At 36.4% G+C, this 23,143-nt stretch overlaps 3 protein-coding genes across 3 annotated transcripts; all 3 read right to left on the reverse strand.

Moving 5' to 3' along the window:
* Positions 1-3,191: 3,191 nt before the first annotated feature.
* On the reverse strand, positions 3,192-3,538 carry LOC129243407 (uncharacterized). The gene is made up of 2 exons (XM_054880384.1): positions 3,524-3,538; positions 3,192-3,467 (listed from the first exon to the last, which is right to left on the reverse strand). The coding sequence occupies exons 1-2, from the start codon at positions 3,536-3,538 to the stop codon at positions 3,192-3,194; spliced, it is 291 nt and encodes a 96-aa protein (XP_054736359.1).
* Positions 3,539-14,407: 10,869 nt separating this feature from the next.
* LOC129243408 (holotricin-3-like) lies at positions 14,408-14,849 on the reverse strand. The gene is made up of 2 exons (XM_054880385.1): positions 14,835-14,849; positions 14,408-14,773 (listed from the first exon to the last, which is right to left on the reverse strand). Exons 1-2 carry the CDS (start codon positions 14,847-14,849, stop codon positions 14,408-14,410), a joined length of 381 nt encoding a protein of 126 aa, XP_054736360.1.
* A 6,056-nt stretch (positions 14,850-20,905) lies between these two features.
* On the reverse strand, positions 20,906-21,489 carry LOC129243411 (ctenidin-3-like). Its single transcript, XM_054880387.1, has 2 exons — positions 21,466-21,489; positions 20,906-21,403 (listed from the first exon to the last, which is right to left on the reverse strand). The coding sequence occupies exons 1-2, from the start codon at positions 21,487-21,489 to the stop codon at positions 20,906-20,908; spliced, it is 522 nt and encodes a 173-aa protein (XP_054736362.1).
* Positions 21,490-23,143: the final 1,654 nt, after the last annotated feature.

Below are 23,143 nucleotides of genomic sequence, written 5' to 3' on the forward strand. Positions count from 1 at the left end.
GACGTTTAGGTGTGATTCACATTCAACATCGGCCCAGCCCTTATCTACTTATTACGTATCTGAACTAAAAGAAAATTAATTTCGACTTAGGTTTACAAGTTCAGCCTTGAAAGGTAAAATAAGGCACAAATTCATATCAAAAAAGTATTGGCACATTAAATAAGCCCGACGCTTTTTAGGACACCACCATATTTAGTGATGAATTAAAATTCAATTTAGTTGGGTCAGATGGAGCACAAAAGATTTGGCAAAAGAGCTTGAATAGAACAACCTGCTCAAAACAGTTAAACACGGTGGAGGAAATGTGATGGCTCGGGGGTGCTTCGCTGCATCTAGTGTCGGAAAGCTCGTGTTCATAGATGAGTCAATGGATAAGCATGTGTATCGCGATATTCTTAATGAAAATTTAAGTCCAAGTGTCGAAAAACTGGGCCTTAATGGGACAACTTGGCAATTTCAACAAGATAATGACCCAAAACACTCGTCTTATCTTGTGCAGGAGTGGTTGATATACCATTGCAAACTGCTTTAAAAATACCCCGCAATCGCCGGACTTAAATCCTATTGAGCATGTGGGGCATCTTCTAAAACGGAAGATACGATCTAACCACATAGCATCAAAGGATTCTCTAAAAGAGGTAATAATTGCTGAATGGAATGAAATAACACCTTCCGAAACTTCAAATCTAGTAAATAGTATGAAGAGACGTTTGCAGGCCGTTATTAAGTCTAAAGGAAGACCCACAAAGTATTAGCGCATTACAGCTGCAATGGAGCAAGCTGATTACGCTACCTGTGCCAATACTGTTTTGATGTGATTTTTTACCTCGAAATTAATTTTCTTTTTGTTCATATACGTAATAAGTATATACATTTAGAAAATACCGTTTTCTATTTTTTTATACTTTCATTAGAAGAAAAGTTATAGCACTGAGAACTTTGATTTTTCCACTGTGTCAATACTTTTCTCGCTCACTGTATGCTCATAAAGTGGCTCAATAAAGAACTCGGACATACAGATCATGCAGCTTCAAATTCAAAATTTTTGTAAGAAATGCAAGTTAAATATGTCTATTTTTATATTTTTTTATTGGGTATTGAAATTGGATTTCAAAAATATGTAGTAATAATAATTTTCAAATCCATTACCTCCTTGTTATAAAAAATGTATCACGCAGCATTCGCAAAATCAAAAAAGAAGTCGGCCATCTGGCACTATTGCGATTGGTTGGCACTTTAAAACGGGGAATTCCACCATTCATTTGCTCTCGGTAGAACAGTGCAAAGAAAGAGGAAAACGTAATAAATTAAAATAAAGTTTCAGTCGTGTTATGTTGAATAAAAGTCCAAATTATAAACATGGGTAGACAACGGGAAAGAGCTCAATTGAAGCCAGAAATTTAATTATTAGTCATCATGAAAAGCGTGAAATCATTCGGGAAATCGCAGAAATAGTGAATAGACCCCGTTCGACAGTATACGACGTGATAAAATGTTTCAAAGGAATAAAATCCGTGGAAAATAAGAAGAAATCGGGCGACCAAAACTGTTTTCGGATGCAAATGAGAGGTGGAAAGTGCAACAAATTAAGAAAAATCCAAATTTGAGCATTAGTAAGCGCGCAACAGAAGTTCCTCAACCTCTTAATAATAACTGCAACCCCGAAAGTATGCGTATAGTGTTGCGAAAGAGTAATTATAATGGAAGAGTTGCACGAGAAAAAACTTTCATCAATGAGATTAACCGACACAAGAGAATAAAATTCGCAAAGCGTCACGGGGATAAGGATTTCGAGCGCTGGAAGCACGTTTTATCGTATTTGCAGATAAAATCAAGTTTTACTACATATATTGGTCAGATGTGTGGAGAAGACCTAAAGAAGAGTTACTGGAAAAAAACTTACGTCGGACAGTTAAACGTAGGGGTGGGTAGGTAATAGTATGGCATTGTATGTCCGCTGGTACTGGAAATTTGTGCTTCATTAATGGCAATATGGACCACAAACAATACCTAACAATTATGAAAGAAAATTTGGTCCAAAGTGCTGACATGTTGCGAATTAAAGACAATTTCCAATACTATCAAGACAACGATCCTAAGCATAAGGCACTTGATGCCCGTCTCTTGCTTATGTACAACTAACCTAAAGTCCTTGAAACACCTCCACAATCTACTGACATCAATGTAAATGAAAATCTGTGGGCTCATTTGGAAAACCAACTGAAATAGCTTGCTATTAGAATCAAGAAAGACCTAGAAGATGCTATTAAAGAGGAGTAGAGGAAAATAGATCCTTTAACATGCAAGAAGCTGGTCGAATCCATGCCGAGCAGACTGAGTGCTGTGAAAAGAATAAAGGCTTGCCGACTAAATATTAATTGTATTGTTTTACCTTAAATATTTTTTGCCTAACTCTACTTTGTATAAATGTCCGAGTTCTTCTTTGTCAGGTATTTTGCTTAGTTTTTATGTTTGTGTTTTCTATGTACGAATGAGTTGAGGTTTGATTATGTTTTTTGTCACTTGGGTGTCCGAGTTCTTTATTGAGCCACTGTATGTACAAATGTCAAAGGCTAATAGATGGGGATATTATAAACATTTCGACGGCCGCCGCAGCCGAATGGCTTGGTGCGTGACTACCATTCGGGAGTGCGTAGCTTCGAATCTCCGTGCGTGAAACAGCAAAATGATAGAAAAAGTTGTTTCTAATTTCTCGGCTCCGTCCGAGTGTATTTATGCCATGAAAAAAGCTCTTCATAAAAACCATCTTGCTTTTCAGAGTCGGCTTCAGAGTCCCCCATTTCTGGAACAACATCGAGACGCACACCACAAATAGGAGGAGGAGCTCAACCAAACTCCTAACTGAAGAGTACGCGTCAAAAATTTTTTTTTAACATTTCGATTGATTTCGCAGGACTCACTTGTGCTTCGAATTGAAGAATTAGGGAAATTCGCTTTATACGATTTTTAACCTATCCAAATGGAAAAAAATTCATTTTACGAAAGTGACTGATTGAAGGGATTCACTGGTTCAGTCAATCAGAACAGCCAATTTACTTAAAAATGCCAAAATTTACGCTTTAAAATTACAAACATACATACAAGTATGTACATACATATGTATTTATATTTTAAAAAATTGACATTTAAACGAAACTTGATTCAAGTTGGCCATTTTATAGACTTATTAGCTAGAGTAATATGACCTGACCGCCACGACCATCTTGGCTGCCACCGCCACCTACGCCACGATAGCTACCACCAAATCCTCCTTGCTGTCCACCATGGCCACCACCACGACCACCGTGACTACCGTAGCCGCCTTGACCGCCGCCATAGCCTCCTTGTTGTCCGCCATGACCACCACCTCGACCACCGTGACTATTGTGGCCACCTTGACCGCCGCCATGGCCTCCGTAACGTTGTGGATGTGCCACTGCCAGCGCAACACAAACAGCGAGGATTATCTAAAATTTAATTCAAAATGTAACAGGAAATATTTAAAGAGATATTAGCTTTTTACCATAATTTTCACCATTTTTAGAACGTGAAATGTTTCACTTGGTTATTTATTAAATCTTTAAATTGAAACTGAAAAAATTTTTGGTGGCCATGGTGCTTTTATAGAGCCGTAAGTGATTATTGAAGTGTATGGATTGTGGGTTATCACCAAATAAACAACAATAAGAAAAACGTGTAAGTAAATTTAAACTCGTGCACAATCAAATATTTGCTATAAATAATATAATTAATAACATAATTTTTATACCCTAAGCACAAATTTATATGTATGTATTTCGCAAACGTTATAATTTCAAACAAATGTCTTCTGAACTATCGTCGCATATATGGAGTAGTGACTATGAAAAGACTTTGGATAAGGTACTGCAGACAAAACTATTTGACATTTTAAGGCAAATGGACATTAATCAAAAAGAAATATGGTGCATTTCCAACTTTTATTGGGGCCAAACTACGAACGTGAGACTACAAAACGATGTCACGAGTGAGTGATGTTTCAATCAAAAGAGGAGTTCGCCAAGGATGTGCTCTATCACCAATGCTCTTCAGTTTATACTCGGAATATAAATAGATTTGAAGAAGCTTTGGCATCAATCAACTTAGGAATAAAAGTCAACGGCGAAATAATAAATAACATACGATTTGCCGATGACACCACAATAGTGGCTGACAAAATTATTGATCTGCAATGTCTCCTTAAAGAAGTCAGCGGAAAAAGTCTGCAATACGGTATTAACACCGTAAACTAGTATTAACACCCAAAAACCAATTTCATGGTTGTTCTAAAAAAATTCTCAACAAATCACCAATTCAAACATTTACGTAAATTAGAATCCGATCCAGTCCCGATTTAAGTACCGAGAATGTTGGCTTAGCGAAACATGGACAAATGAAGGAGAAATTCGCTGTCAGATTGAAGCAGCGAGGGAAGCTTTCTTCAATTACAGGAAAGTTTTTTCCAATAAAAGCTTGAACATGAAATTACGTCCTCGGTACCTTAAATGTTACATTTGGTCTGTTCTGTTGTACCGTGCGGAGGCTTGAACACTAAAGGTTACGAGTATGAATAAATTAGAGGCGTTTGAGATGTGGCGCTATCGGCGGATGATGAAAATATCGTGGACAGACAAAGTTAGTAACAAAGAAGACTTAAATGCACAGATACCTGTAAAATTTCAAAAAAAAAAAGTTCTTTTTTCATAAAATGTTAATATAATCATTTAAGAATATGTCAAAAAATTTTAGAACGTAAATTTAAGTATTTCTTATATTATATATAGATCGTCAGAGGTATAGTTACGATGTATTCAAACTTTAGACGCGTTTTTCTCAAAACTATTGTATATTTTTCGAATTGGCGTGCACGATAACTCGAAAAGTTATTGACCGATCTCCATGAAATGTTGCACACATCTTTTTTATGATATATACCTATTACTTTCTATGTGAATTTACAAGTTTTTGAAAATTTTTCGAAAAAATAATTTTAGCGAAGCAAACATAGTAGAAAAATTCGCCCCAAAAGCATTTTTTAAAGTATTTTATTGCGAGATTTTTTTTTTATTTTTTTTAATTCATATAGAAATTAGGACATTAATAAACAAAAAAATTTTGGGTTTTTTGTATTCTGGTCACTGACGCCGATTGAGAAGCCCCGCTGCGTCTTTCCTGGAAGAATTGAGTATATATCCGCCATTTTAAATGATTAAAATATAAAAAAAAATTGTTTATATTATTTTAATGTATAAATAAACTGTATGCCAATTTTGAAAAAAATATGTTGACTTCTTCATTTTAAATAATTTCAATGAAAATCAGGGAAAATATGGCCGTTTACAGGTATCTGTCCCCTTAACGAAACTTAGAAAAGATAGAGAGCTGTTATTAACGATAAAGCGCCGCAAAACCGTATATTTTGGTCCTAAATATGAGTTGTTGCAACTGATTGTGTAAGGTAAAATCGAAGGCAAACGAGGAATTGGAAGGAAGCAAATGTCTTGGCTACGTAACATAAGAGAGTGGACACGATTAAGGACTACTGGGCAGTTGGTTGAAGCAGCCTGAAGCAGAGACAATTACCATAATATTATATGTAATATTTTATAGCTTTGTTAAATGTAAAAAAGAAGAAAGAATTATTTATCACATTTGTATTAAAATTATGGAGCAATTTATTACTCTGATCGCTTACATTCTGTATTAAGAATTTGCAAATAAAGAAGAAGATAGTAGGTATAGACAATTACTGCTAAGATTCTGAATGTCGTTTAAAAAAATCCTTAGGCGCCTGCTGAATTATGATCCATCTATATGTACCCTTACACGGCTCATAAATATCAGAATCCAGTAATTCGATCCAGATATTTCACCAAAGTCGGAAGTTGTGAGGCTCTGGAATCGTATGTACGAGTAGAAGAATCAGTTTGACCATTCCCAGTTGCGTAGGTGCAAAACACGGAATCATCCTTCATAATGCAGTAAAATAAAAAGTAAATAATTGGCGCATACTCTTCTGTCAGGTGTTTAGCCGAGCTCTCCTCCTATTTGTAGTGTGCGTCTTGATGCTGTTCCTCAAAAGGAGGTGCCTACAGTTTTAAGTCGACTCCGAGCTGCAGATGGTTTGTTTTTCATGAGGAGCTTTTTCATGGCAGAAATACACTCGGAGGTTTGCCATTGGCTGCCGAGGAGCGACCGCCATTAGACAAAACTTTTCCTATCAATTGCTGTTTCATGCACGAAGATTCGAACCTACGCACTCCTAAATTGTAGTCACGCACCAAGCCATTCGGTTACGTCGGCCGCCGTATACGCGTTGGGTATAAAAATTTGAGCTTACAGAATCTTATAAGTATACTGTACAATTCTGATATGCCGTCAAAATAAATAAATGTTTTTTTTATGATTAGGAAAACCCAAATCAGTATCAATGGGTTTAGGCTAATTTTTGAATTTCTTCTTCGCCTCCTATTTATTTTTTTTTTAATCTTGACCGTTCTTTATTATTTATAATATACATTTTAAACAATTCTGTGCAACAAAATTCAACTTTTTTGGAAATAACGAAGCTCTACCAAAAATGGTTCGTGCGTGCCTACCATTCGGAAGGGCACAGGTTCGAAACAACGAGCATGAAACACCAATTGATAGGAAAAGTTTTTTCTAATGGTGGTCGCTCCAATGGTAAAACTCCAAGTGTGTTTCTGTGACAAAAAGGTCCTCATAAAAAACAACCCATCTGCCGTTCGGAGTGGGCTTAACAGCATGTTCACTTCACCCTGAAACTTGCAATTTTCATAGTAAACTCAACCGAAATGTCCTAATCAGTCGCTGTTTTAATCGTGTTTAGTTTTGATCAGTTGTTTGTGAGCAGTCGCTAATATTGCATCAAATTTACGCGTAATTTTGGTGAAATAATACGTATTTTTATAAGAAGTGTTAATTTTTCTAAAGAAAAATATTGCCCTTTTACTGGTAAGTACAAATATATATTTTAATAAGAGTTTTGTGAAAAATATTCAGCGAAAACTAATTTTGGGATGTATGTGTCCCAGCAGGGCTTTATATAGGGACATATATGTCCCAGCAGTACGTTGTACATAATGTATCACACAGCTAATTTTTTTATTTTTGCAACCTCGTAAACAGCAAAAATGTCGAAATTAAATCGCGATCAAATTAGTGTATTAATTCAAGAAGATGATGATGAATCCATGGAATCAGAAACTGATTTTAGTGACGAAAGTGATGATATTTATAGTCCTGAGTTAGATAAAACCACTGGCAATGACGATTCTTCCAGCGATTCAGGGGAGACCGGATTGAGTGACGAGAATGGTGGCATAGACGATCAACCTGCACGAGGTGAGGAAGCCTCAGGCACGGCTATTTGGAGCACACCGAATGAGTCGTTTGTTTCAAGAAAATCGGTTAGTAACCACCGCGAATGCAAAAATGCAGTAAATATTGGGCGCCACTCAACCCCCTACGAAATTTTTCGCTAATTGTTTCCAAAAAGCATATCTTTGTACATTGCCTAAGCAATATATGCCACTCAAACCAGTGAAACGGGGCATCAAAATGTGGCTTCGCTGGATACACCTATGACATGAGTATCTATTGTGGAAAAGAAGGATCTGTCCTTGAAAAAACACTCGGCGAACGAATTGTGAATGATCTTACAGCAACGATTTCTAACCCTGACGTGACACTTTGCTTTGATCGTTTTTTCACCACTGTTAATCTTATTAACAACATACAATATCCAGCTTTGGGAACATTAATGTCCAACCGGAAGAATGTTCCGAAAATACCAGAAAAATTGCAGCGAGGCGAAACTATTTTCAAAGTTAATTCCGCGGGTACGAAGTTAAATTAAAACCCTTTAATTAATTTTTTAAGTAACTTTCTTGATAGCAGGTACCATAGCGGTCAAGTGGCAGGACGTCAAAGAGGTAATGCTGCTCAGTAACTGCCACACATCTGAAATGAGCACTGTTAGACGCAAAATGAAAGATGGAACTGAGGCAGAGTTTCCATGCCCTGACATCGTAAAGACGTACCGCGCAATAATGGGCGGTGTGGACTTGGCAGATCAAATGTCGGGATTGAATGATATAAACAGAAAATCAAATAAATGGTGGAAAAGAGTATTTTATCGTGGCATGATGATGGCTGCTGTAAACACTTGGGTTACATATTAGGAGCTGTATAGGAAGAAACCTGCCTTCTTACCAGTGCTGGTCGAGATTGCTGAGTCGCTAATTGAAAAAGGAAAGGAATCTACCGCATATAAACGATCCCGTCGGTCTGGAAGATCATCGAATAGGTACAAATCAATGGCAAATGTGGGGGATCATTTACTTATAGAGCAGTCTAAAAGACGTCGGTGCGTAGCATGCGCCAATCGAAAAGTCGAGAAAAGAACAAAAATTATTTTCCGGGCTTGTAATTTGCCATTCTGTATACAAGTTTCGCTTCATCACATTCATAAAATAAATAAAAGTACAAATCATATGTTATTACCAAAAAAATATTTCTACTTTCTAGGTGTAGTTTATACCCTGTTGGGACAAATATGTCCCATTTTTAAATACTGTTGGGACACATATGTCCCACCTCAAAATACCGTTATCTAAATAAGTTACAAGCTTCATCTAGTTTCTACGCACATAAAGTACCAATGGGTATCCAAAAACTCAAAAATAAAGTTTGAGCAAATCCCCTGCAAAAGTCGGAGCGAAAGGGTTAAAACTGTAGGTCCCTCCATTTGTGAAAAAACGTCCAGACGCACACCACAAATATAATATGAGGAAGAGCTCGGCCAAATACCCAAAAAAGGCGTAAACGTCAATTATAATCACACCGATGGCGAAAGCTGTAAGCTCCCTCTTATCTAGGCAACCAATAAACTAGTGAATATTGGTGTCTCGCAACAACAACAGCTTCCAGCACATAATGGGAAGACATGCCCTTGCCAACTTAAACGGCGGTGAACTGTTCTTTAAATTCTGCAGTTCCTTCGATTTGGATATTGGCGGCCAAAAAAAAAAAAGTGGCTCTCCCCCGATAGTAGAACAGAAAATCAAATCCACCATACATATAAGTATATGCATGAGTCGAAAATGGCGCAAATATCTGCTAGATGTAAAGAAGTGCTGCTATTGGCATTCGTCCTCTAGTTCGTCAATCCATCTTGATCTTGGGATGCCTCTGGCTTTCGTTGCAAATAGTTTAGCGTCTATTATTTTTCATTGAGTTTTCGTGGAGTTCATTCTCATGGTATGGCCTAGCCATCTTAGTGTTTGAGCTTTCATGAACCGCACAACATTTCCCCCTCTTGTAATTTGGTCCAGTTCGTGGTTCCATCTTATACGCCATTCGCCGTTGCCTTTGAGTACCGAAAATTAGCCTTCACATTTTTCTCTCGAATACTTGGAAACTCTTTTTGTCTTTTTCACTCATTTTCCAAGACTCTGCTCCGTGGCAAAGAACTGGTCGAACTATTGATTTATACAGCGAAATGTTGCAAGGTCTGTTCAGCATCTTAGATTCAAAAAGGTTTAATAAGTCGGTAGAATGCTTTATATCCTGCTTGTATTCCCTCGTCCATTGTGACGGTAAAATTCATAAATGTATTTAATTTGACTATCATATAAGCACTCATATTATCATTAACGCTATCCTCCCTAAACTACACATTATCATTCTAGCCATGGGAAAGTTTTAATAGTTTCCCCTTGTCGGTGTAATATTCTCTATCTTTTTTACCAATAGAAATTTCATATGACTGAGAAATATATCTACTATGCTCTAAAGGCAAGCCAACTAATCATTTTTATTCTTACAATGTAATAACTGCTGACAACTAAACTCCTGATTGTCATCATCACAACCTTCTCAGCACTTCAATCATACAATCAATTCATGCAATCATACTTCTCAATTTCGTTATCAAAAAGTAATCAGCATTGATGGGCCAAACTACGCATTTCGATAAAAAGCAATTAGCACCGATGAGAAAAACTCCTCATTTTCGTTATCATAAATTGTTTTATTTAGGAATATACACAATGAATATTTTTTTTGTATTCATTAGAAAACTTTTAAATATCAATTCGTTGTTTCAACCACGAAGATTCGAATTGCCGCATTTTCAAATGTTAGCCAAACATCTACTTATTCGGCTATGGCGACCATACAAAAAACACAACAAAACTTCACATTAGTACTTTTTTCAGAGCATTTATAAGCATACAAATGCCGTTTAAAGTACAATATATATTACATATTTTTCACTTATATGAAATTGCTATTGTTAAAGAGAGATAGAATTCACATCGACACGGGGAAAGGAATATCAAGTGGGATACGGTACACTAGACAGGGCTAGTTTAGCCCGCACGACACTAGCCACCTTTTCACTGGCCCCATCAAAGGCACTCATCTAACACCCCTCTCCCTCTGGACCCAACCTGTCGAAACAGTCTGGGCCTACCGTTAGATGAGCTAGACGAAGACGATCGGTGAATACACTACACTGACAGAGGAAAGTTACTGCTACAGCAACAACAACAAGTGGAATATTTAATTTCTACATCAAAAAATGTTGTATATGCCATTTTGATAATGCGCATGTATTAGAGACTTATAAAATAACTAGCGTACCCTCGTCCGCTTCGCTAGACGATAAATTCAATGATTTGCTGAAAGAGAATAAAATTAATACGAAACAAAGCAAATTCTTTGATACAATTTCATTCGAACTTTATTGTAACACTTTTTGGTAGACAACGTTTTTGGTTTTTTCATCTTTCGCGTGAATAATGACGATGGTTTGCCAACTCGTGAGCAAGCTACATACAATTGTCCATGAGAAAAAATTGGGTGTTCTAAATTAATACCGCACATTTGTAGAGACTGTCCTTGCGCCTTATTAATTCTCATAGCGAAGGCAAGGCGAATAGGGAACGGCAAACGTTTGAAATCGAATGGTAAATCCGCCGGAATCAGTGGAATTCAGGGTATCAAAACGGCTTCTCCTTTGTACTTCCCTTTCAAAGTTGTTGCTTCGATAACGTTACCCATTAGCTTCTTCACAGCGAGTCTGGTACCGTTGCAAAGTCGGGGCACATTACTATTGCGCAGCATAATAATCGGTGCTCCAATTTTTAATCGTAAATTATGAGGTGGTAAGCCTGGCAAATCGAGTGAGTTTAAGAATTCAGTTGGATAATTTACGACCTCATCTTGATCAGTAATAGTGTCCATTGACTTATACGCAACTGTGTCACCAGGTATTTGATCTAAAATAGCTGAATTTATATCATTGACGTCCTTATTTTTCCCAGCTAAAATTGCTCTTTCGCTGAGTCAATCATGGTTTTTGTAATGTTGAACTATGTTTGGAAATACACTCTGTATCAATGCCTCTTTAGACTGTGCAAAAGTGCAGAAATTGTTAGGCAATGTTATCATTCCTGTTGTTTTTGAAAAAAGGTTTATTTTTTTGGTTAAAAAGTGTTTTTTGAAGTTTTGTAAAACACTTCGCTCTAACAAATTTCTTCTCAGTTAATTGCTGAAAATTAAATATTTGTTTTAATTTAACGTTTTTGAGAAAATTTTGTTCTTGAAAAAATTTCATACTTTTGTAAAAGTTTAAATTGATTTGTTAAAAAAGATTTTTTTCCGCTTTGAAAAACACCCCCTCGAAAAAATGTATTTTCTATTAATAGTGGAATATGAAATGCTTTGAAAACACCATTTTTTTTTAATTTTGTTTGGTTTTCAGAAAATTTTGTTTTGAAAAAATTTCATACCCTTGAAAAAGTTTTATTTTATTTTATTTGTTTAAAATTTTTGAAATTATTTTTTTTGTAATTTTAGAAAAACACCTCTTCGAAGAAATTTCTTTTATCTTTTTGAGGAAAATTTGGTTTTGAAAAAATTTCATGCTTTCGAAATTTTTTTATTTTACTTTATTTCTTCAAAATTTTTGAAAACAATTTTTTTTATAATTTTCGAAAACACCCCTTTGAAAAAATGTTTTCTATGTGTCATAGTGGAATTCCATTAACTTTTAGGATTATAGTCAAATACTTACAAATATCTACGCTTTCACAAATAGCAACAATAAACAAATTTCCTCAAAACCAAAAAATTTACTTTTTTTCTAAAAAAATTCTAAACAAACAACGTCATAAATTTAGAAAAAACAGTATTGTTTTTATTGTATTAACTGAAAACCAAAATGTTGCAAAAAATCAAAACAAAACTAAATTATTTTTTTGTGTTCATTTGGTCCATATGTTCCATAAAAAGTTGATATGGTAAATAATATGCAGGGTCTGATACACGCAAATTTCCATTGACCATTATAGTGACAAAATTATCGATCACCAATTCCAACAGGATTTCAAAATCAGAGTTGGAATGAGTTGTTGTGTGGTGTACTTCTGAAAAATGAGAAATAAACAAAATAAATCTAAAAATTCGAATTCTAACTTTATCTTGTGTATGTTCTTATTACCTTTGAATTTTTCCAATGAAGCACCATTCATTTTAAATTTTCCAAGAATTTTTTTTATCATTTCGCGTTTCTTTCCTTTTTCATTCGATTCCAACATTTGTTCATAGCCGAAAACATCGTTTGCAAACGCATTCATTTCCATATAGGATTGGTCAAAGAAAGCATTGCTCAATTGAATTGAAACATTATTTTCATAAATACTTAGGACCTTAACTAATGCACCTTGGTACATACCTAACGCAGATATTCATCGCGACCTTGACATCGATACTATTGATGAAACAATACAAAGCGCTAGCAGAAGACACATAAATAGACTATTAACGCATACAAATCCTATGATGAGAAGACTACCAAATAAAGAAAAATCTACCCAAAGTCGGCTTAACCGCCAAACACCAACAGATCTTGCAAAATCCTTGTAATCAATTGTCAACTAATCGTATATGTCATTGTTTGTTAACCACTTGTTTTTTAATAATATGTATATATTTCTTCTAAATGAGCTTGGGGGCATTGGCCCTTCAATATCACTCTCATTCCATCTTTTTGTAAATCAAATTACTTATTGCCTAACGACAGGTGTAATATTTTATGGAAGAAATAAAAATAAAAAAAATTTTCATTCGAATCATTTGAAATTTCTGTATACAATAACGAAAAATTCAAAAAAAGTTGTACACATAAAATGAATGTCGATTCGAGCAAGTTTTGTTTTGTACAATATTTTGATTTTTTCTTTTTTTTATATGAAGAAAATATTTAAAAGAAATTTTTTTTTTGCTAAAAACCTTCCCCTAGTGGATCCCTATAATATGAAAAAAGAACGAATAAAATTGGCCTCGTATCGGCTGAAAAAAATGCGGACGAACGAACATCATTTCATTTTTATATATATAGATTATATAGATGCAAAGATTTTTTTGACACTTTTTAAATAGAGTAAAAATCTTGTTTTGTTGTTGTTTTTCTAATGTTTGTGATTATTTAATAACTGTTGGCGCCTAATAGTCGTAGACAAGTACAGTAATGGAATGTGTGTATACATTTTTTGTTTGCTTTTTTATTTGTTTTTGGAATTCTCGATCAAAGCTAAAATTTTAAATTTTTCTTCACTATGCAAAGATATTCTTGACAAACTGTACATATATTATATACAAGCTGTGCTAAGCAAACATTTCGAGACTTGAATTTCGACATCTGCTGGGACCGGTTAACTTTAGCAATTGAAAAAAAGAACAACAAACACACGATCGCGTAAATCTTAAATCAGAAAATAAATTATAAAGTTGTATGAAAATAAAAGTGTTTTAATAAATTTTAAAACTAATAGCTGCCAAAAAAGCTTCGTGGCCGAACAGATGGTATTTAAAAAAAAAGCAACCGAACAACATCGAGACGCACACCGCAAATAGGAGGGGGAGCTCGACCAAACACCTAACTGAAGTGTGCGCGTCACATAGTTTTTATTTTTTTAACATTTCAATTGACTTCCCAGGACGCGCTTGTGCTTCGGATTGAAGAATGAGGGAAATTCGCTTTATACGATTTTTTAACCTATCCAAATGAAAAAAACTCATTTTACTGAAGTGACTGATTGAAGGGCTTCACTGGTTCAGTCAATCAGAACTTCGACAATTAAAATAACAAGGATTCAGTATACTCAGGCTTATTTTAAAAAAATTTTTAAATCGCATTTACAGCCAATTTAATTAAAAATGCCAGGTAGAATTTACGCTTCAAAATTACAAACATACATACAAGTATGTGCATATGTATTTATATTTTAAAAAATTTACATTTAAACGAAACTTGACTCAAGTTGGCCATTTTATCGATTCATTAGCTAGAGTAACTTTTTCAATAATGTCCACCGCCGCGACCACCTTGGCTGCCACCGTAGCCACCACCTTGGCTGCCACCGTGACCACCACCTTGGCTGCCACCGTGGTCACCACCGTGGCTGCCACCGTGGCCACCACCTTGACTGCCACCGATTCCTCCTTGTTGTCCGCCATGACCACCACCTTGGCTGTCACCGTGGCCACCACCGTGGCTGCCACCATGGCTGCCACCGTAGCCACCACCTTGACTGCCACCGAGTCCTCCTTGTTGTCCGCCATGGCCACCACCTTGGCTACCACCGTGCTGTCCACCACGGCCTTCACCGCCTCCGTAACCATGTGGATGTGCTACTGCCAGCGCAACACATACAGCGAGGATTATCTAAAATTTAATTCAAAATGTAACAGAAAATATATTATTTAAAGAGTTATTTGTTTCTTACCATAATTTTGACCATTTTTAGAGAAATTTTTCACTTGTTTAATTATTAAATCTTTAAATTGAAACTGAATACATTTTGAGAGCCCGTGGTGCTTTTATAGGACCTAAGCGACTATTGAAATGAATAAATTGTTTGTTATAACCAAACAAACAACAATAAGAAAAACGTGTAAGTAAATTCAAATTCGTGCACAAACAAATATTTTTTAAACATAAGCGTGCAATTAATTGCTAAGAATAAGTAATAACATAATTTTTATACCCAAAGCACAAATTTATATTTCGCAATCATTATAATTTCAAAGAAGTGCTTTCTAAAATAGCGTCGCATATAGGAGGTATAGACAATTACTGCAAAGATTCTGAATGTCGTTTAAAAACGCCTAAGGCGCCTGCTGAATCATGATCCATGTATATGCCCCTTACACGGCTCATAAATATCAGAATCCAGTATTGCGATCCAAATATTTCACCAAAGTCGGAAGCTGGGAGGCTCTGGAATCGTATGTACGAGTAGAAGAATCGGTTTTGAATCGAATTCCCAGTTGCGTAGGTGCAAAACACGGAATCATCCTTCACAATGCAGTAAAATAAAAAATAAATAGTTGGCGCGTACTCTTCTATCAGGCATTTAGGCGAGCTCCTCCTCCTATTTGTACAAGGTGAAGCCCAAAATAAACAAGACGGACGTCATAAAAATGTGTTTGATAGCGCCATCTTTTTAATGAGGTAGTGCGTTGGAAGTTGCATCCCTAGCGGACCTCCTATGAAAGTTTCGTGACATTCGGTGCAGTGGAAGCGTAGTTATTGCGTCTAAAATGTCAGTCTGTTTGTGTCATCGGTACAAAAATGAGTTTCGAACAAAGAGCTCCCAGCTAATCAAATTTTGTTTTAAAATCGGTGAAACGTTTGCCGAAATATTTGAATTGATGCAAAAAGTTTACGGGGATGATTGTCGATCTCGTGCCAGAGCTCATGAGTGGTTTACACATTTCAGAGATGGTTGTGCGGACATAAATGACAATGAACATACGGGCCGCCCAAAATCAGTAATCACCGAAAACTCCATCAAAATTATTCGTAAATTTATCAAAAATGAATCGAAATCATCGTTTAAGTTCATGGAATTAGAGCTGAATATCTCCAAAACATCGATTTATCGCATTTAAACTAATCATTTGGGCTCACGGAAGATCCGTGCACGTTTCATTCCGCACAAGTTAACTGAGGACCAAAAATTACTCAGAATTCAACATTCGAAGGACCTCATTAAAGAGGCGAGAAAACACGAGAACTTCATTTAGTACGTTGTAACTGGTGATGAATCGGAGTCTTTCCAACATGAATCTGAAACTAATCGTCACGAATGGAAGGCCCCAGACGAGCCACCACCCAAAAAAATCGCGTTTGGAGAAGTCAAAAATCAAGTCGATGCTCATTTGTTTTTACGATTTCAAGGGAATTGTCCACAAGGAGTTCGTGCCAAGTTTTCTATCTTGGCGTTTTGAAGTGTTTGTTGCATGGCATTCGTCGAATTCGCCCTGAATACTGCAAAGGAGGAAGCTGGCGCTTATTGCATGACAACGCACCATCTCATCGATCCACTCTTGTGACTAATTTTTTGACTAGAAATCGTATTTTAACCATCAATCACTCACCGCATTCGCCTGATATGGCTCCCTGTGGCTTCTACCTATTCGGAAAATTGCATTTCGCCATGAAAGGAAAACGTTTTGCATACGTGGAGGCCATCCAAAGGCTTGTACCGACATCCTGAGGACATTCCAGTCAATGACTTCAAACGCAAAACAGTGTATCGTGGGCAGAAGGGATTATTTTGAATAAATAAACACAAAGTTGTAGTGTGCGTCTTGATGCTGTTCCTCAAACGGAGGTGCCTTTTAAGCCGACTCCGAACAGCAGATGGTTTGTTTTTCATGAGGAGCTTTTTTATGGCAAAAATACATTCGGAGGTTTGCCATTGTCTGCTGAGTGGCGACCGATATTAGAAACAACTTTTTCTATCAATTGCTGTTCCATGCAGGGAGATTCGAACCTATGCACTCCCGAATGGTAGACACGCACCACGCCATTCGGCTACGTCGGCCGCCGTACACGCGTTGGGTATAAAAAATTGAGCTTACAGAATTTTATAAGTGTATTGTGCAATTTTGATATGCCGTCAAAATAATTAAAAAGTTTTGTTTATGATTAGGAAAACCCAAATCAGTACTTGTTTATATTAATAGCAATTTAGGGTTTAGGCTAATTTTTTGAATTTTTTCTTCGCCTCTTATTTTTTTGTTTTTAGTCTTGACCGTTCTGTATTATTTATAATATACATTTGAAACAATTCTGTACAACAAAATTCAACTTTTTTCGAAATAACGAAGCTCTACCAAAAATGTTTTGGTACGTGACTACCATTCGGAAGTGCACAGGTTCGAAACAACGCGCATGTGTTTCTGTCACAAAAAGATCCTCATAAAAAACAAACCACCTGCCGCACAGTGGGGCAAAAAAAGTGCCCGTGGACAAGTGAGGATAGAGGTCAATTCTTCTTCTTTTTTAACTTTTTTTTTTAACTTAAAGCTGATAAAATTGCGCATAACGCCACCGTTTTTGTTTTTTGAAAAAAAAAATTTAAATAATTTAATTAATGTTCAAATTGACAAAAAATTTTTTTTCCACTTTATACAAGTATATTTTCTTGTAAAATAATATTATTGTCTTAAGGAAGCTTAAAATATTTAAAACAATTATTCACAAATAAATTTTGATATTGGTTGCATTGTTAAAAAATTTATTACATTTGTTATAAACAAATAAGTGGACAAGAGCTGTTTTGCTCGAATTATGAATATTTAATTATTGAATTCAGTTGGATTTTCAATTTTTTTAGTCTAACAGTGATTATGAATGAAACTAATTGTTATTATATAAACAAACAAATGTAATGTTATTAACAATTTTTATAAACATTATATTTGTCGAAGTTGTTTATCGCACAAAATTCCTAAAATTTTATCAACCATACACATAGTTATTGCTCCAGATTGACTATATTTATTTTATTTAATAAATTTTTATGCATAGCATTGTTTAAACAAACCTCTTGCCTAATTAACAAACGTATGCTCTTAAAATTTGTAGTCTTACAGTCTTCTTCTTTTTTAATTCAGTTCCTAATATTGATAATATTTTTCAAAACTCATTTCATTTCATCTTGGCAACCAGTAACTTAGTGAATATTGGTGTCTCGCAACAACAACGGCTTCGAACACATAATGGGAAGCAGAGGCGTAGCGAGGGCGAGGCGAGTAAGGCGGCCGCCTCAGGCGCCAGACCAAGAGGGCGCCGAAATCGTACGGATATAATAGAGAACTTTTTTTTCGTGGTGCTAAATTGTCATCTTGCCTCAGGCGCTGAAAAAGCTCGCTACGCCTCTGATGGGAAGACATGCCCTTGCCAACTTAAACAGCGGTAAACTGTTTCTTGAACTCTGCAGTTCCTTCGATTTGGCTATTGGCGGCCATAAAACAACCTGGCTCTCCCCCGATAGTAGAACAGAAAACAAATCCACCATACATATAAGTATATGCATGAGTCGAAAATGGCGCAAATATTATATATATATTAATACAAATTCTCCCATATTTGTCATTTCCTAACTTTCTTGTCGACTTACATTCTAATATATGATACATATACATATTATATACAAGCTGTGCTAAGCAAATATTTCGAGACTTGAATTTCGATATCTGCTGGGACCGGTTAGCTTTAGCAATTGAAAAAAAGAACAACAAACACACGATCGCGTAAATCTTAAATCGGAAAATAAATTATAAAGTTGTATGAAAATAAAAGTGCTTTAATTAATTTTAAAATTGGTGGCCGAACAGGTGGTATTTAAAAAAAAAAGCAGTTTTGAATAAAATGGGGTTAACCCATTAAGGTCCATTGATTTAAACAAATTCCAAATTACAAAAATATAATTGAGATAATTGGGTCTTTGGGATCGCTAATTACAAATCCGGTATTCAAATTGGCGAATGTAAATTCAGTGTTCTCTTGGATGACCTTAGCTCAACTTTTTGATTTTGCATCCGCCATTCTAAACAGATATGTCTCTCATCCTTTACGCTAAACATTGCAATGAAAAAATCCATGCAATGAAAAAATTGAAATAGGTGAAATATTTCTCCAAAATTGCTAACTTGCTAACTTTTTCAAATCCCTGCCCAGCGTTGACGGCAATTGGAATACAGACTAGGAAGCCATGACTACAATTTACAAAGGAAATCAACTGATCTGTGTAGAGTGTGGATGATAGAGACTAGCGGTACAGAGTGTGGCCCTACGTACGGCTGCAGGAGGCCTTCTTATGACATCGAATCATAAGCTTCACGACGAAAATGAAATGAAATCAGTGAACGAGCATATCAAAATAACTCTTCCTAGGGTGCCTCCGTGGCAACTATTCTAAAGTAATAGCATTCCATTTTAAATCGAAATCCCGGCACGTGATTGGCTTCTCGAAGAAACAAAGTTCATTACACCAAAGCACTGAACGACCACCCCGCCGTACTTGTAGTATAAGGCCTTCGCTAGAGTGAAATATTATCTCGCATTTGCTGTTTATTAATTAATGAATCCTCTGAAATCCTATGAGAGTTTGTTTTCAGGCAATTGAATTAGGGCAATCGGTATGGGGTTGTATGTCCGCTGCTGGTACTGGAAATTTGTGCTTCATTAACGGCAATATGGAGCACAAACAATACCTAACAATTATGGAAGAAGATTTCATCCAAAGTGCTGAAAAGTTGGGAATTAAATACAATTTCCAATACTATCATGACAACGACCCTAAGCATAAGGCACCTGATGTCCGGCGATGGCTTATGTACAACTAACCTAAAGAACTTGAAACACCTCCACAATCTCCAGACATCAATGTAATGGAACATCTGTGGACTCATTTGGAAAACCAACTGAAAAAGCTTGCTATTAGAATCAAGAAAAACCTAGAAGATGCTATTAAAGAAGAGAGGAGGAAAATATATTCTTTAACATGCAAGAAGCTGGTCGAATCCATGCTGAGAAGACTGAATACTGTGAGAAAAAATAAAGGCTTGCCGACTAAATATTAATTGTATGTTTTTTCCTCAAATATTATTTGCCTAACTCTACTTTGTATAAATGTCCGAGTTCTTCTTTGTCAATTATTTTGCTTAGTTTTTATGTTTGTGTTTTCTATGTACGAATGAGTTGAGGTTTGATTATGTTTTTTGTCACTTGGGTGTCCGAGTTCTTTATTGAGCCACTGTATGTACAAATGTCGTCCGTTGATGAGAAAATGTAAAATGTTCCTAAAATGGTCGAAGGCTAATAGATGGGGATATTATAAACATTTCGACGGCCGCCGTAGCCGAATGGCTTGGTGCGTGACTACCATTCGGGAGTGCGTAGCTTCGAATCTCCGTGCGTGAAACAGCAAAATGATAGAAAAAGTTGTTTCTAATATCGGTCGCCACTCAGCAGACAATGGCAAACTTCCGTCCGAGTGTATTAATGCCATGAAAAAAGCTCCTCATAAAAACCATCTTGCCGTTCAGAGTCGGCTTCAGAGTCCCCCCATTTCTGGAACAACATCGAGACGCACACCACAACCAAACACCTAACTGAAGAGTGCGCGTCAAATATTTTTTTTTTTACATTTAGATTGGTTTCCCAGGACTCGCTTGTGCCTCGGATTGAAGAATTAGAGAAATTCGCTTTATACGATTTTTTAACCTATCCAAATGGAAAAAAATTCATTTTACGGAAGTGACTGATTGAAGGGATTCACTGGTTCAGTCAATCAGAACTTCGACAATTAAAATAACAAGGATTCAGTATACTCGGGCCTATTTTAAACCTTGTTTTTAACCGGAACAAGAATTTACGCTTTAAAATTACAAACATACATACAAGTATGTTCATATGTATTTATATTTTAAGAAATTTACATTTAAACGAAACTTGATTCAAGTTGGCCATTTTAACGACTTATTAGCTAGAGTAACTTCTTCAATAATGTCCACCGCCGCGACCACTTTGGCTGCCACCGTAGCCACCACCTTGACTGCCACCGAATCCTCCTTGTTGTCCGCCGTAGCCACCACCAAATCCTCCTTGGCCACCTCCCAATCCACCATGGCTACCACCAAATCCTCCTTGGCCACCTCCCAATCCACCATGGCTACCACCAAATCCTCCTTGGCCACCTCCTAGTCCTCCTTGGCCACCACCAAATCCGCCTTGCTGTCCGCCATGGCTACCACCAAATCCTCCTTGGCCACCTCCTAGCCCTCCTTGGCCACCACCAAATCCTCCTTGCTGTCCACCATGGCCACCACCACGACCACCGTGACTACCGTAGCCGCCTTGACCGCCGCCATAGCCTCCTTGTTGTCCGCCATGACCACCACCAAATCCTCCTTGGCCACCTCCTAATCCTCCTTGGCTACCACCAAATCCTCCTTGGCCACCTCCTAGTCCTCCTTGGCCACCACCAAATCCGCCTTGCTGTCCGCCATGGCTACCACCAAATCCTCCTTGGCCACCTCCTAGCCCTCCTTGGCCACCACCAAATCCTCCTTGCTGTCCACCATGGCCACCACCACGACCACCGTGACTACCGTGGCCACCTTGACCGCCGCCATGGCCTCCGTAACCTTGTGGATGTGCTACTGCCAGCGCAACACATACAGCGAGGATTATCTAAAATTTAATTCAAAATGTAACAGGAAATTTTCAAACAGATATTTGCTGTTTACCATAATTTTGACCATTTTTAGAGCGTGAAATGTTTCACTTGTTTAATTATTAAATCTTTAAATTGAAACTGAAAAAATTTTTGGTGGCCATGGTGCTTTTATAGAGCCGTAAGTGATTATTGAGGTGAATGGATTGTGGGTTATCACCAAATAAACAACAATAAGAAAAAACTGTAAGTAAATTTAAACTCGTGCACAAACAAATATTTCCTATAAATAATATAATTAATAACATAATTTTTATACCCTAAGCACAAATTTATATGTATGTATTTCGCAAACGTTATAATTTCAAACAAATGTCTTCTGAACTATCGTCGCATATATGGAGTAGTGACTATGAAAAGGCTTTGGATAAGGTACTGCAGACAAAACTATTTGACATTTTAAGGCAAATGGAGATTAATCAAAAAGAAATATGGTGCATTTCCAACTTTTATTGGGGCCAAACTACGAACGTGAGACTACAAAATGATGTCACGAGTGATGTTTCAATCAAAAGAGGAGTTCGCCAAGGATGTGCTCTATCAACAATGCTCTTCAGTTTATACTCGGAATATAAATAGATTTGAAGAAGCTTTGGCATCAATCAACTTAGGAATAAAAGTCAACGGCGAAATAATAAATAACATACGATTTGCCGATGACACCACAATAGTGGCTGACAAAATCATTGATCTGCAATGTCTCCTTAAAGAAGTCAGCGGAAAAAGTCTGCAATACGGCCCTAGTATTAACACCCAAAAACCAATTTCATGGTTGTTCTAAAAAAATTCTCAACAAATCACCAAGCCAAACATTTATGAGTATCCCCATTTAAGTTGGATGTTGGCTTAGTGAAACATGGACAAATAACAGAGAAATTCGCTGTCAGATTGAAGCAGCGAGGGAAGCTTTCCTCAATTACAGGAAAGTTTTTTCCAATAAAAGCTTGAACATGAAATTACGTCCTCGGTACCTTAAATGTTACATTTGATCTGTTCTGTTGTACCGTGCGGAGGCTTGAACACTAAAGGTTACGAGTATGAATAAATTAGAGGCGTTTGAGATGTGGCGCTATGTTGGCGGATGATGAAAATATCGTGGACAGACAAAGTTAGTAACAAAGAAGTCTTAAATGGACAGATACCTGTAAAATTTCAAAAAAAAAAAATGTTCTTTTTTTCATAAAATGTTAATATACTCATTTAAGAATATGTCAAAAGATTTTTAGAACGTAAATTTAAGTATTTCTTGTATTATAGATCGGTAACCATGACGACTCTATTTTTTCCGTTCGAGCGCTGGGAAAGGTATAGTTACGTTGTACTCAAACTTTAGACGCGTTTTTCTCAAAACTATATTTTTCGAATTGGCGTACACGATAACTCGAAAAGTTATTGACCGATCTCCATAAAATGTTGCACACATCTTTTTCATGATATATGTATATTAATTTCTATGTGAATTTACAAGTTTTTGAAAATTTTTCGAAAAAATAATTTTAGCG

This window comes from Anastrepha obliqua, chromosome 4 (genome assembly GCF_027943255.1).
Source record: "Anastrepha obliqua isolate idAnaObli1 chromosome 4, idAnaObli1_1.0, whole genome shotgun sequence".
NCBI classification, from domain to species: Eukaryota; Metazoa; Arthropoda; class Insecta; order Diptera; family Tephritidae; genus Anastrepha; species Anastrepha obliqua.